General features: G+C 37.4%; 1 protein-coding gene and 1 pseudogene across 2 annotated transcripts; both read right to left on the minus strand.

Annotated features, from left to right (window-relative positions):
• Positions 1-14,837, minus strand: LOC129454574 (uncharacterized). Of its 2 annotated transcripts, none has more exons than XM_073858066.1 (3): positions 14,544-14,837; positions 7,353-7,800; positions 1-1,617 (listed from the first exon to the last, which is right to left on the minus strand). In XM_073858066.1, exons 1-3 carry the CDS (start codon positions 14,598-14,600, stop codon positions 197-199), a joined length of 1,926 nt encoding a protein of 641 aa, XP_073714167.1. In that variant the 5' UTR covers positions 14,601-14,837; the 3' UTR covers positions 1-196. The 2 variants fall into 2 exon arrangements, with proteins under 2 accessions (XP_073714167.1, XP_073714166.1); XM_073858065.1 differs by lacking the exon at positions 14,544-14,837 and adding an exon at positions 7,890-8,210.
• Positions 10,540-16,749, minus strand: part of LOC141349143 (uncharacterized) — a 26,849-nt pseudogene continuing 20,639 nt past the window's right edge.

Genomic DNA, 16,749 nt, shown 5'->3' on the forward strand with positions numbered 1-16,749 from the left:
TCAACTTGTGTATGGTTTAATATTAAACAGTTCTTGCCATGAATATAGCCATAGATGCTGACATAAAAACCACTGAAAACTCATATCAGCATTAAAAAACAATACAGCACCAACATTAGATTTAAACAGTATTAAGAAAAACATTGTAGAATAGAGTAACTAGATACAATAAATATAATATAAAAAATAAAAGTCACTATGATGATTTCAGTGTGGTTTGTTCTTCAGTGTGTTTGTTCTGATGATACCGAAGACTTTTAGAGTTAGCAAATCTCTCTTCACAAATCAAGCAGTGGTATGGTTTCTCTCCTGTATGAACTCTCTCGTGGATTTTAAAGGTATTTGAATGAGCAAATGTCTTGTCACACTGAGAGCATTTGTAAGGTTTTTCACCTGTATGAGTTCTCTGGTGATTCACTAAATTGTCATGTCGATTAAAACATTTCCCACAAACACTACAGTAAAAAGGTTTTTCTCCAGTGTGAACTCTCAGATGAACTCTTATAGAAGTTGAATTATTGAATCTCTTTCCACAGTGAGAGCAGGCGTAAGGTTTCTCTCCTGTATGAACTCTCTCATGGATTTTTAAGTGACTTGACAGAGCAAACATCTTGTCACACTGAGAGCATTTGTAAGGTTTTTCTCCAGTATGAATTCTCTGGTGATTCACCAAATTGTCATGTCGATTAAAACTTTTCCCACAAACACTACAGCAATAAGGTTTTTCTCCTGTATGAACTCTCTGGTGAACTTTAAAAGAACTTGAATTAGTGAATCTCTTTCCACACTCAGAGCAGACGTAAGGTTTCTCTCCAGTGTGAACTCTCTGATGGATTTTTAAGTTACTTGAATGAGTAAACGTCTTGTCACATTGAGAGCATTTGTAAGGTTTATCACCTGTATGAATTCTCTGGTGATTTACTAATTTGTCATGTAGAATGAAACTCTTCCCACAGACACTACAGTGATAAGGTTTCTCTCCAGTGTGAACGCTCTCATGGCGTATCAGATTAGATTTCTGACAGAAATGTTTATCACAGTGTGAACATTGATAGAGTTGAGAGTGAATATTCTGGTGTGATTTTAATGAAGCTGAATCCCTAAATGTTTTGTCACATTTACTGCACTGATACGGTCTCTCATTGGTGTGTAAACGCACGTGTCTCTTCAGATTGCTTTTATGTCTGAATCTCTTCTCACAGTGAGGACACTCGTATGGTTTTTCTCCTGTGTGAATTCTCTGATGAGCATCAAGACTTCCTTTGGTGCTGAAGTAATTTCCACATTCAGTGCAGGAGAAAGACTTTTCACCACTGTGTGACGTCATGTGAACTTTTAGCTTAGATAAGAAGTCAAAAATCTTTCCACACTGCTCACAGTGAAACTTCTGCTGCTGCTGCTTCTTCTTCTCTCTGTGCACTTTTGAATGATGAAGTATCTTCTCTTGTAAGGTAGTAAAGTTGAGTTTCTGTTCTGTGTGTTTTCTCTCATGTCTCTCTAAATGTCTCTGTGAGCTGAATGTCTTTCCACAGGTGATGCAGGAGAGAGTTTGTGCTATCAGTCGATCTTCTGATGTGGAGGACGTTTCTTTTTCAAAACATGACTCACTCTTCACATCTGATAGAAACATGATAGAGTTAAAACAGCTGAAAGAATTAATAGTCTACCCTAGGGATGCACCGGTTGACCGGTCATAAATCGTTTTTTTTCCGGCCGATTTTTCGCAAACATGTCTTTTGTGTGAAAGTATTTCGAAACCTGTGCGAAGGTTGTTCAGATTGTAAGCTGCAGTGTCTGCAAAGGACAAGTTAATCACGGAGAAACAACACTACATTCGCAGGGCTTTCAAGTCTCACGCACGCACTGTAAGATACACGAATTTCAGTCAGTTCACACACTCACACCTTGTCTTTCTAAGAGACTGATAACTTTTCCTGCTATATACAATTAATGGGCGCAGGGAAGTTCTCTGTTGAGTTCATAGCTGTCTCGGATGTCATTTACTTTGATGCGCAGCGCGCGCATGCACGGAACGAAAGTTAGAAGATCAAGATACGATAAATGCTGTAAATAACGCAGGTTTCTTGAATATAGCCAAATACGTGTTAAGTTATGCTTGATTTATTAAAAAACTCTCCAACTGCTTTGCAATCAGAAGCTTAAGCTTACTTGAAACTAACGTAGAGGCTTACTGAAATTAATGAAAGGACCAGAGATGTATTTCATTATTATTGCCATGTACTACTGCTATCTCTCACACACACATCTTAAAATACACGCTGATGGCAAGTTCTGCAATCCTAATGTATATAATATAGATTTTATTTTAATTTTGATACATTTGTATTTTTTAAAGTGCCCATATTATGAAAAACTCACTTTGTCTGGGTTTTGGGGTGTTATTTTGTGTCTCCGATGCTCCCACAAGCATACAAACTTGGAAAAAAATCCATCCATGCTGTTTTGAGTGAGATACAGGTTTCTGAATGTCCTCTGCCTTGAGTCTCAGATTGCGTGAGTTCAAACTCAGCTACGTTGTTACGTAACTAACCGTTTCGTCACATTCAGTTTGAATTTTCCCTCCCTCCACCCCACTCGCAGGTCTCCACCCACCAGGGAGCTAGAGATGTGGCGGTTCTACACGGAGGCCAAGGGTGGCCCGTGCCTCTGTAGGCATGTCACTGGGCACACCCGGTGGCCACCCCGTGCTGACCAAATAAAAAAGTATAAATTTATTTTGATTTTACACGCGAGCGCCAAAAGCGGAACTAACGCGACGCAACGTTCTACACTGGCAAATTAGAGCGACGCACCCAACCACTGCACTGTTGCTGGCTGCGGGTGATGCTCAGCGAGTGTCTCAATTTGTTCCCAATCTCCCGATGTTGTGAATGTGTATGCAGGTTCGGGCACTGGTAAGGACTCTAGCTCACTTGACATTGGGACACTACTTATTCTCCTGTGACGTGGCTGCGCGTTGTGATCATTCACAGCTGTTACTCATCAACAAACAGAAAAACCAACATCTCGCTAACTTTTTAAAGTTTACACAATGTAAAAAGCGCTGTAATTATGTTCTTACATATACGTGCATAAAATTGGAGGAATATTATTAAATGTTACATATAAAAATCTTTACAATTTAAAATAAATATTATTTTAAATATTGAGTAGATTGTGGTCCCTAACTGTCTAGCAATGTGTGTTTATAATTTAAACTAAAACAAACGTTTGTCTTTATAAAAGTTTGCATTTCATAATGTTTATTGAGTAGGCTCGTGTGATTTTCGGTTGGAGGGATTTAGAAAAGGTCACGTGATTTCCAGTAAGGGAATATAGGAACCATCGATGCTCACTGGTTTTTGCGTTGCATGAAATTTTTAGGTAACTAACGTTTGGCATAATGGCAGACTACCTAACCACAGTGCCCTGACTACTGAACAAGGGAGCTGATGAGACCCCAGCTCCTCTTTTGCACCTGCACTCACTCTTAAATAAGTATGTATATGATTGTAAAGTAAAGTAAAGTTTAAGGGGTGTTTTCCCTTACAGGGATTAGACTAGTCCTAGACTAAAATAAATCTAAGAGCTGGCCAACCTCAAAAAACTAGCAATGCCATAACTTAAAATACACCAGTGCCTTTTGTTTTGCTTCAAAATGCACACAAGTAATGTTTTTAGTAAGGCATGTTTGTTAACTAGTTATATTTCCTAATTAAACTAAGGCATAGTCCTGGCTTAAACTAATTCCTGTAACCACCCCTATAATCTTTAAATATCATTTCTTGCCGTTTTTTAATGTGCCCCTCTGGTAAAACACTGGCCCCTCCTTGGCCCCCCTAGTGAAATTTGTCTAGAACCGCCACTGAGCTAGAGAGAGCACAGAACAGTCAGTCACTTCGCTCGCTGATACCCTGCTGTTATCATGTCTCACTGAAATAACAGCGCTATTTGGATATTATGGATTATACTCCCGCCTACTTTTAAAAACAAAGTTTTAACGCGTGGTTATTGGAACCCGGAGTAATCGTATATACAGTGTGTTACGGCGCAAATAATCGGAATCATTGTGTGTCATGAGTTTCTTCTCCTGGAGTGTACTTATTAGTGATACGTTTCTGCATGATTTGTCTGTTGGCAACATAAACCGTTAATAATTATAATATATAAAATAATAACACAGTATGGTCTGTACTGCTCACGATATCACTATGCACGCGCACATGACGTTAGTAGTGGGGCGTGATCAAAGGAGCAGCAGCTCATAAATGTGTAATGACTAGCTCAAAACGGCGCAATCTGAAATGCCCTAAAACAGAGGCTCCTAGAGATGGGTAACAATCTTTTCCTACAAGCTATTTTGAGCAAACAACTTTTGAAACATGCTTTATGGAACTCATACACCTATTTAACTTGTGGAAAAGCAGTCATAAGATGGGCACTTTAATATGTAGAGCAGTTTATTTAATTTGGATAAATTTGTCTGTCTTTTATCAGACTTACCAATTGTTATAATTTATATCGTCGTTGCCCGATGAAACTCACTTATGTCCAAAACGTTTACTTTTCAGAAAGTGAAAAAAACACTGTATATCAAAAGCAGTTGAATGTAGCGTTGTCATACTTGGTACGGCATCTTTACATGTAAACATATTTTTGCCAGTGCAATGATATAATCCACATTTGACCAAAATTGAGTTTAAATAATGGACATACGTGCATATTTTACCGTAACGGTGGTCGATACGCGTTCTTCAATCATTAATTAGAATGGCCAAGTTGCATTTTATATTGACAGATGAATACGCTCAGTTCATTAAATAGCTACGTCTTAGTTTATTAAATACGCTTAGTTTATTTAATATTAATTATAGATTCATTAAATGTCTCTTGCAAACTATGAATATAATAAATCAATACACTGACATGGTAATGCTAGACAGCAGGGGCGTCAGTTTGTGTTGAAAAGTGGTGGGGACAAAAGATCAGATAAAAAACATTACTGCAGGATGGGAAAAATATTGAATAACGCCGCATCAAAAATGGGCATAGTGTAGGCCAGTCAACAACAAGAAAATACTCAGCATAAAACCCTCAACAATGTCGACTGCACACATGTAACAGTCCCTGCAACACCAGCTCAACCGAACAGTGCCAAAGCACCATAACGTAGAAAACAGCAGCGCGTTTAGTCAATGATTACAATGAATTTCATTACATATGTAAAAGAAAACACACCATAAGCATACAACGCAACATGTGACCCTGGACCACAAAACCAGTCTTAAGCATCGCTTGATTTTTCAGAACATTTTAACCAAATGCTTTCAAAAAGTGGTGGGATGTCCGCAGTGACAATAACACCTATGCTAGACAGATACTTTGTTTGCACAGTCCTACCGTGATTTAGTCACTCCTAGTCGGACATCTGGCGTCAGGGGGAAACGTTTACCTCGTTGAAGGAAAGTCATTGTCATGTTTATTCGGCTATATCCAGTGCTGAGCTTCGATGAAACTTTACGAGACCGGCAAGACGCTTCACAGGCAGGAGATACGCGGCGTGATTGACAACTTTGACACCAAATGGATATACGTGAAAATCAGATGACATGATTTCACAACTTTTCATTGGCCATTTAGGTATGTGTCGCATACTGTATACGGAAATGAACCTGGACATTCAATCCGTCGAAAAATCTCAAAATCTGTGTTTAAAAAGTCTGTTGATAATGCAAAACAGGCAAGACCTTCAACCCCTCACTCAACCATCCATGTCATGGTCTCATTTAGCCACTTATGTTTGTATTGAATGTAGCCGACTGCACAGTTACTCCTGTTAATTTTAGATTCTAAATGGGATTGGCAAATAACCACAAGCCAGGAATCGAACTTGTGTCGCCGAAAGTGCGAAAGCACCACATGTCGGAGCGCTGCCCACTACACCATCGGCTCTACTTTCATCCTGAAATAAATTATGAAGTCAAAGTTGTTTTTTAAATTTTTTTATTTTTTTGTAGCCTATAATATGCTGTCAAATATTCGCCCAAGAAAATTTCAGTCGCTGCATCTCTAGTATCAGGGTTCCCACACCTTAGTTAACTTTAAAGCAACACTATGTAGTTTTTTTACCTTTAAATAATGTCTCTAAAATTATTTCAGTGATAGAACAACTTTTAACTGGACAAATTGTACTGTTGCTGCAACCTGAGCAGCCTCCTAGCTGCAACAAGCACACTCTGAAAGTGTCGGTGGAGGGTAGAGCACACAGCACCGCCCCTCCCCCTGCCTGCAGAAGAGTGTCTGATACCAGGCACTGTTGCGCTTTTCAACCACATAGGGGAGCTGAAGTCATTTTTACATGGAAGTTACATAGTGTTGCTTTAAATTCAAGGTCCTTTCAAGGACTTTCCAGGTCCAATACCATAAAAATTCAAGGACTAAATGTGGGGACACATTTCAAGTGAGAGCAAGGTTACATCGTGTTACCTTTTAAATACATTGTTACAGTTCCCTTTCGAGGGAACTCACGCTGCATGACTGCGGTGACACTTTGGGGAAGCCTCCAGGGGTAAGTGCGTCTGAATGTGTATATCAAAATCAACCAATGTTGAGGCTTAATGACAAAGACAGGGTGACTCGGGAGCCAGGAAGTATATCGCTATCTGATATATTGCCAAAGACGGGGTTACAGGGACGCAGGAAGTATGGCAAGGGAGACGCAGCGTCTCGTTCCCTTCTCAGGGAACAACAGTAACATACGTAACCCGAGATGTTTTCATGTGTCAAACACAACTATGCAAAAAAGCATTTTGGTATGAATTCGCAACATTCGCATACTGAAGCTTTTAAAGCAAACAGTTTAGCATGTGTGCTTAAAAAGTCAAAAAAATTTATGATATTATCCTACACTACACAGGGAACAATATGGATTTTTTTCCAGAAAACTTCTTGCATAAAATAGATTCAAGCACTTTCAACGACCTGTATTTATGTATGTATATTTTCAAAAACTTTGCAGGGCCTTGAATTTTCCCCCCAGATTCACAAACTTTCAAGGATTGCAAGGACCCGTGGAAACCCTGTAGTATATATGGTTTAAAGCTCCTGTAAACAAAAAACATTTTGTGTGTGTGTGCGTGCGTGCGTACTTAGCGAACAAAGCTGATTCTGACAATTTTGCTCTTTTTACTTTTAATCCTTTGTATTTACACAAAGGATTAAATGAGATTCTGTATCTTGTATCTTTTCGTTAGTGAGTTTGTGACTGAAAACCCACTTTTATAAAACAGTTGCTCACGTGACAGTTAAAAATTGTATAAATACAACCATAATTAGAGATGAAATAAACATACCTGATAGAATAATATCATCTGCATGATTGTCTTCCTCTTTATAATTGTGATCTTCCTCTTCTGTTGGTTCAGTTTTAATCTTCATCATCAGGTTCCTGCAGTCGATCAGTTTGACTGAACACATCTTCAGTGTGGTCTGCAGGATCTGCTGCTGTTCTCCAGCGTTACAGACAGAATCCAGAGACTCTGTGGAGGTTTGATCAGTAGATTCCTCATCCTGTAAGCCCTGATTACTGTCACACACAGTGTCCTGAGCGTCTGTGGGCTTTGACTCAGTATAACAGAGTAAAGTGAGACTGAGCTCTGAGTCCTGTGTGTGTCTGGATTTCTCTTCAGAGAGTTTAGAGTCCAGCAGTGGCTGTGGTGTGCGCCTCTGATCTCTGCTCATCCACACTGAATCCAGACATCCATCAGTCACATACACTGAAGATTCACAACAATCCACATCCTGCACAACACAGTCATACGATTATAAATGATTTAATGTTGTCAAACAGACAGAGTGATTCATGTAAAGGATGTTTAAGCTGTACAAACCTCTTTCTTCACTCCTTCATCTCCTCTTGACCTCAGCTTTGTCTCCAGTAACGCCACCTCTTTCTTCAGCTGAGAGATTTCTGTGATGAAATCATCAATATCCAGCATGGACAGATCAGTTCCTACTGATTTACAGCACATCTCATCTCTCATCATCAACATCTCAACACTAAAATACACAGAGACAAGACTCTGTTTACACTCATCAAAACACTTAAGAGAGAAAAACACTGAGGATAAACAAACACATCACACGCGAGCTCTATCTTTCTTTCTTTAGTGGGTTTATCGGCGGACTAAAGAGCTGCAGAGCGCCTCCTACTGTACTGGAGAGAGAAGACGCTAAACACTTATTCACATGTCAAGGGGCTTATTAAGAGATACCTGCCTGTATTATCCCGCTTTTCCAGAATAAATTTAGGGAAACATAAGAGGATGTTTTTGGTTAGCCAGAAAAGATTTTTCTACGAAAAAAGAACGTTATTTTTAAGGTTCGTTTAATGTTAACCTAACTTTCGTTCAGGGTCAAACGCTATGAATTATTATATTGCTGTTTCATGCACTAATAATGAACGATTAATCAAACTCTAAATAAATATAAAAAGCCCCAAACTATTGTCAATTATTCTTTACTAATTTCTTGTCATGTATAATGCTTTAGTAAGTACACACAATCAGGTCAACATTTCAATTGAATTGTAATAAAGACAAAAGAATGATAATTAAAGGGCCATACAAGGCTTAAGATGTGTTATGGGTGCCGCCAGGGCTGTCTGAGCAACAAAACAATAGAGACAGACAGTACACTGAATGGATGCTTAGAAAATGTAAATAATAAAAAAGCAACAAATTCACGATAAAAAAAAACATTTAATACAATTCAGTTTTAGAGTTATCATCAGATTTGAAACAAAACATAGACAGACCTGTGGCTTTAGCTAGAGTGCATTTCTACACTGTCAAAAAAATTCTGTAGAAATTACCGTATTAGCTGTTTCCCAGTAACTAACTGTACATTTAAATGTATATTATTTACTGGCAGCAGTTTGTTCAAAGTTAAATGAACATAAAACTTCATAACTACAGAATAAACTAAAATACCCCCCCCACCCCCATGCAAAACATTCAACACTCTTTAAAATAAAAGGTGATTAAAGGTTCTTCAGAGCGATGCCATAGAAACATTTTAGTTTCCTCAAAGGACCATTTAGTAAAAGTTATTTTAAGGGGATTTTTAAGATGTCAAATAAATCTTTGGTGTCCCCAGAGTACGTATGTGAAGTACTAGCTCAAAATACCATATCATTTATTATAGCATGTTAAAATTGCCACTTAGTAGGTGTGAGCAAAAATGTTTTTGCATTTTTTTCTTTTAAAATGCAAATGAGCTGATCTCTGCATTAAATGGCAGTGCCGATTAAGGGTCGGTATTATCCCCCTTATGTTATAACAAGGGGAGCCAAATTCCAATGACTTATTTTTCCACATGCTTGTGTTAGATGTTAGGGTCACATATGTTGATTACATCACGGCACAGTTGCAACACATCAGAAACAGAAAAATACACAAATCCTTCATTTGCAGAAAATTATTTACCAAAACTAAATTACTGTGGTGATCTTTTTCACATTTTCCAGGTCGATAGAAGTACTGGGGACCCAATTAACCCTAACCCCAAACACTAAAACCTGGAAAAAGTCAGATTTTCATATATCTTCTTTAAAGAATTTTTTTATAGACATTTTTTATACATTTTTATAATCTGGCAAACCTTTTTTCACCCTAAAGAATCTTTCATAAAGCAGAAAGGTTCTTCAGATATTAAATGTGCTTTAAAGAAAAATTCAGACAGAAAATGTTCTTCCTGAGTATCCTATCATAAAGATATTTCATGTAGGTTTTGTAAAGCTACTAGAAATGTGTAATAAACTCTTTATAAGTATTGTTTTTCATTATGACATCAGTTAATTTTGACTTTACAAACTTCAAAGTGTTTGCTTTCAAATGAGACGAAACTTGTGCTTTTAGTGCCAACATGCCTTCATAAACAGTTTCTATTTGTGAGTCCAGTTTCACTAGATCTGTACAATTCTGTAGTGAAACTTAATCCACTTGCACTTGTTAATTCTGACATCATGCAGCCCTTCCGTTCATCCAACCAATTTGAAAAGCCATAGGGAATTATCAAAAAATCATGCTATTATACACTCGCATCATGAAGCAAAACTACAAAAAAACAGATCAAAATTTTTATATCCATAAAAAATCTGAGATGACCAGACATGGACTCATCATGGTCATGGATTATTTTTACATATTATTAATATATTGCTGTCAGTGATTCCTTTAACCTGGTGACTGCAGTGTGAGTTTATAAAATTCACTTAAATGTGTGATATGAATAAATAGTGCTCATAATAACAGTTTAAATAATATCCTCTATTGAACTGAGTGAAGGCTTGGACCCGGAAACAGTATTCTCTACTTAAACAGGAACGTTTCCATGTTTAAGTGCTATAAGTGGGTCCCCAGTGCTAGAAACTGTGAGAAAGATCAACCCAGTAACTTTTGGTAAACCATTCTCTGCAAGCATGTGAAAAAAAAACATATACAGAGAAAAAGGGAAAAAAACAGCCGGCAAGAGATGAAGTGATGTTAAATAAAATGAAGATTGTTTATTAAAATATTCTTAATTGTGATCTTGATCGTTACACAAATAGTAGCAGATCTAGAAGGTGTTATAATACTAAACACAGACAGTGCAGTTTCACAACATTCTCATCACGTTAATAAAAACCTTGAGAAGGAGACCATTGAAGACTCATATCAGTTTCTCTCCAGTGTGAACTCTCTCATGGATTTTAAAGGTACTTGACCGAGTAAACGTCTTGTCACACTGAGAGCATTTGTACGTTTTTTTTCTCCTGTATGAATTCTCTGGTGATTCACTAAATGGTGACGCTGCACAAAACTTTTCCCACATACACCACAGTGATGAGGTTTCTCTCCCGTGTGAACTCTCTCATGGACTTTTAAGGCACCTGAATGAGCAAACGTCTTGTCACAATGTGAACATTTGTAAGGTTTTTCACCTGTATGAGTTCTCTGGTGCATTACTAAATGTTCACGCCGCCCAAAACACCTCCCACAGACACTACAGTGATGAGGTTTCTCTCCAGTGTGAACTCTCTGATGAACTTTAAAAGTACTTGGATCAGTGAAGCTCCTTTCACACTGTGAGCAGACGTAAGGTTTCTCTCCGGTGTGAATTCTCTGATGGGCTTTTAAGTTAGTTAACTGAGTAAACGATTTCTCACACTGAGAGCATTTGTAAGGTTTTTCACCTGTATGAGTTCTCTGGTGACTCACTAAATTGTTATGTCGATTAAAACTCTTCCCACAAACACTACAGCGATGAGGTTTCTCTCCAGTGTGAATGCTCTCATGAACTTTTAAAGAACTAAGAACAGTGAAGCTCCTTCCACACTGTAAGCAGACGTAAGGTTTCTCTCCAGTATGATTTCTCTGATGGGCTTTTAAGTTACGTAAATAAGTAAACGTTTTCTCACACTGAGAGCATTTGTAAGGTTTGTCACCTGTATTAGTTTTCTGGTCTAACAGTAATTTGTCACATAGTTTAAAACTCTTCCCAAAGACACTACAGTGATGAGGTTTCTCTCCAGTCTTTTCAGAGTGAATATTCTGGTGTGATTTTAATGTACCTGAATCCCTAAAGGCTTTGTCACATTTACTGCACTGATACGGTCTCTCATTGGTGTGTATAAACACATGTCTCTTCAGACAGGTTTTACGGCTGAATCTCTTCTCACAGTGAGGACACTCGTATGGTTTTTCTCCTGTGTGAATTCTTTGATGACCATCAAGACTTTGTTTGGTTCTGAAGTAATAGCCACATTGAGTGCAGTAGAAAGGCTTTTCACCACTATGTGTCCTCATGTGAACTTTCAGCTTAGATGAGAAGTCAAAGTTCTTCCCACACTGCTCACAGTGAAACTTCTTCTTCTTCTTCTTCTCTCCATGTACTTTTGAATGATGAAGTTTCTTCTCTTGTAAGGTAGTAAAGCTGAGTTTCTGTTCTGTGTGTTTTCTCTCATGTCTCTCTAAATGTCTCTGTGAGCTGAATGTCTTTCCACAGGTGATGCAGGAAAGAGTTTGTGCTGTCAGTCGATCTTCTGATGTTGAGGACGTTTCTCCCTCAGAGCATGATTCACTCTTCTGATCTGAAAGAAACATGATGCAAATGGCTTCACTTAGTGAAGTTCTGTTGAAGTTTTATGTCTTGTTACAGACATAAAGCTCTACAATCTTGTATAATCATTTTGTCTGTGTCCATTGCATATCGCAACATTTTACTTCCTCTGTGGTTCAAACTGTTCTGGGTCAGTATGTCTACCTTGAACTGTTTAGTGCAAATGCTGATATCAGATACAAGTCTGTTAAAAGATTATTTAAGCAGGTAGTCAAAATAATCGGATACAGGCAACAATTCAAATTGGGCATCAAATTTGCAGTGTAAATTCAGCCTTGTTTGTATTTGTTTAATTGTTGTAGGGTTTTCAAAAAAAACATATATTGAACCACAAACAGTAGCCATTGTTTTAAAGTAATGGGGAATAAAGTTTTTTTTAACAACAAATTTTGTATATCCACTAGGTGGCGATCTTACACAACTTGTAAAACCCAGAAGTATTCCCTTAGGGAAAACAGTTCAAAGTACTCTGTGTGTTTTGAGGGTCGTTCTGAATCTGAATTCTATCAAATTATTCCTTCACAAATATGCAATTATCTTTTTGCTCAACATTTGGTATTTCTTAAGAAACCTACCCATATTTGAGAGGGGATGAAAGAGAACAAATGAAGGTAGGAAGAAACCTTTTTGTTTTGTTTGAAAGAAGAGGGTCTGTTCTTTCTTTTGATATAGGGTATGTTTATATTTTTAAAGAAGAACATTTTCTGGAGGGCATTAAACTTTTGTGAAAATCATTAAAAAATGCTGCCGCTGGCTGGCAAAAAAATAAAAACGCTGGGGGAAGAGTTGACATTAAGGGCTGCACGAATAATCAAAAATAGAATCACCATCTCGATTCATAAATGCAATCTTCTTTCTAAATGATGGCGATTCACTTGCATATACAGTATTTCCCTGTATTCAGATGCTGCATTCATGTGTTCACGTATTTACATTACAATCAAGGTGCTACATCAGTCAAACTTGCTCACATTCACAGAGTGTAAAACAAAAACCTATTCATTCACCAATCAGTGTTTGGATCCTAACGAATGAATGGTGCTATAGGCTAAATGAATGCACTGTACAACGATTAAGTGCACGCATTGAGAAAAGAGAGGTATGTATTAAAGGGCCGTTCACATTAAAATGACAGTTGCAATGAAATTCACTACGCAATGCTTTTTCCTACCACACTGACAACGCCAAAGGGTAAGATATTAACTTAGATTACACAAACTAAATTCACTGTTTAGACTTACACGAAACACAGCGTGTTGAGGACAGCTGCTCGTTACCCGCGGTGTAAATGCAACAAGAACAGCATATTTACATATTCCGTGACATGTAAACAATTGCAACAGATTTTATTACAAGAAATAGCCAATAAAAGTTTATGTCATTAAAGGCAAGTATTTGTGTGAGTGCCCCGCGTGTGTGCGAATTAGCATAAAGTTATCGTTATAATGTGGAAGCTAATATAGTTATGGTTAATGTTATATTAATCATTATAATGTGAATGGCCCTTAATTCATCGAAGTTGAGGGAAGAACATAGTAAAATATTGAAAAAAAACCCTATGTTGGCCTCCATGCAAACATATTGTACAATAAATTTTATAAGCGGAGGGTTGTGGGGGCCTACATCAATATTTTTTTAGGGTGCCCCAAATACTCTAGCTACGGCCCTGGGGTATAATATGTATAAAAGATATCCTAAACTCCTTTCAGATTTTAGTCCTTACATTTTTGGGGTCTTTTTGTTGTGAGTTTTTGACTGAAAACCGCCTTTTATAAAACTGTTGCTGACATGACACTTAAAAAAGTATAAATTATTAATATATAAATACAACAATAATTAAGGAGACATACCAGATGAAATTAAATCATCTGCATGATTGTCTTCGTCTTCATTAGTGTGATCTTCCTCTTCTGTGGGTTCTGTTTTAATCTTCATCATCAGGTTCCTGCAGTCGATCAGTTTGACTGAACACATCTTCAGTCTGGTCTGCAGTATCTGCTGCTGTTCTCCAGCGTTACAGACAGAATCCAGAGACTCTGTGGAGGTTTGATCAGTAGATTCCTCATCCTGTAAGCCCTGATTACTGTCACACACAGTGTCCTGAGCGTCTGTGGGCTTTGACTCAGTATAAGAGAGTAAAGTGAGACTGAGCTCTGAGTCCTGTGTGTGTCTGGATTTCTCTTCAGAGAGTTTAGAGTCCAGCAGTGGCTGTGGTGTGCACCTCTGATCACTGCTCATCCACACTGAATCCAGACATCCAGCAGTCACATACACTGAAGATTCACAACAATCCACATCCTGACAACACAACACACTCAGTGTAAGATTATAAATGATTTGACAGACAGAGTGATTCATGTAAAGGATGTTTAAGCTGTACAAACCTCTCTCTTCACTCCTTCATCTCCTCTTGACATCAGTTTTGCCTCCAGTAACGCCATCTCTTTCTTTAGCTCTTTCAATCATCCAGCATGGACAGATCAGTTCCTACTGATTTACAGCACATCTCATCTCTCATCATCAACATCTCAACAATAAAATAAACAGAGACAAGACTATGTTTACACTCATCAAAACACTTAAGAGAGAAAAACACCGATGATACACAATCACACGTGAGCTTTCTTTCTTTCTTTCTTTCTTTCTTTAGTGTGTTTATCGGCGGACTAAAGAGCTGCAGAGCGCCTCCTGCTGTACTGGAGAGTGAAGACGCTCAACACTTCATTCATCTGTCAAGGGGCTTATTTCGCGAAACCTGCCTGTATTATCCCGCTTTTCCAGAATAAATTTAGGAAAACATAAGGGGATGTTCTAAGGTATGTTTTTGGTTATAATGCTTAAGTAAGTACACACAATCAGGTCAATTTAAATTGAATTGTAATAAAGACTAAAGAATGATAATTAGAGCCATACAAGGCTTAAGATGTGTTATGTGTGCAGACTGGGCTGTCTGAGCAAATAAACAATAGATACATTGAATGGATGCTTAGAAAATGTAAATAAACAAACGTTAGCAATAAATTCACGATTTGAAAAACATTTAATACAATTCAGTTTTACCGTTATCATCAGATTCGAAACAAAACATAGACACACCTGTGGCTTTAACTAGAGTGCATTTCTACACTGTTAAAAAATTCTGTAGAAATTACAGTATTACTGTACATTTAAATGTATGTTATTTACTGGCAACCGTTTGTTCAAGGTTAAATTAGTAAAAGTAAAAGTTATCTTTACAGAATAAACTCAAAATAACACCCTCCATCATGCAAAGCATTCTACACTTTAAAAATAAAAGGTGATTAAAGGTTCTTCAGAGCGATGCCATAGAACCTTTTTGGTTCCTCAAAGAACAATTTAGTCAAATGTTCTTTAAAGGGGACATTGCACAATCTTTTTTTTTAAGATGTCAAATAAATAACTCTGTGGTGTCACCAGAGTACGTATGTGAAGTACTAGCTCAAAATACTATATCATTTATTATAGCATGTTAAAATTGCCACTTTGTAGGTGTGAGCAAAAATTAGCAGTTTTTTCTTTTAAAATGCAAATGAGCTGATCTCTGCATTAATGGCAGTGCCGATTAAGGATCGGTATTATCCCCTCCCCTTATGACGTAACAAGGGGAGCCAAATTTCAATTACTTATTTTTCCACATGCTTGTGTTAGACAAGCATTTTCTTAAAATTTAGAATCCATTTAATACGTAAAATAAGTAAGTTGGACCAATAAGTGCTTATGGGGAAAAGAGTTTTAATGAAGGTTGTTGTGTAGCATAGTTCTTCAGGAGCAATGTTGTTGCGTCAACCTTCTACATTCTTAACCCAAAGTTCTGTCGGTGGGACAGAACATTATACACAATGACAAAAGGGCTTCAAACAAAGACAACCTTTTAGAGCCCTATTACAGAAGATTGTTCTACCGAGGAGTCTTCCCTGAGGAATAGTGGTGGGGCCATACATCTGTAGGTGGCATTTGGTTCACACCTTTACTGCAGGCACATATGTTGATTACATCAGGGCACAGTTGCAACACATCAGAAACAGAAAAATACACAAATCCTTCATTTGCAGAAAATTATTTACCAAAACTAAATTACTGTGGTGATCTTTTTCACATTTTCTAGATCGATAGAAGCACTGGGGACCCAATTATAACACTTAAACTTGGAACAAGTCAGATTTTCATATATCTTCTTTAAAGAAACATTTCTTTTATACATTTTTATGATCTGACAAACCTTTTTTCGCCCTAAATAATCTTTCATAAAGCAGAAAGGTTCTTCAGATGTTAAAGGTGCTTTAAAGAAAAATTTAGACAGAAAATTATCTTCTATGGCATCGTGAAGCACCTTTATTTTCAAGAGAGTATCCTATCATAAATATATATATATTTATAAGTATTGTTTTTCATTATGACATCAGTTAATTTAGACTTTACAAACTTCAAAGTGTCTGCTTTCAAATGAGACAAAACTTACGCTTTTAGGGCCATGCCTTCATGAACAGTTTCTATTTGTGAGTCCAGTTTCACTAGATCTCTATCCCCGACAGGAAATCACTAAATCTGTACATCTCTGTTGTGAAACTT

The sequence above is a fragment of the Misgurnus anguillicaudatus genome, chromosome 20 (genome assembly GCF_027580225.2).
Source record: "Misgurnus anguillicaudatus chromosome 20, ASM2758022v2, whole genome shotgun sequence".
In the NCBI taxonomy this organism is placed as follows: Eukaryota; Metazoa; Chordata; class Actinopteri; order Cypriniformes; family Cobitidae; genus Misgurnus; species Misgurnus anguillicaudatus.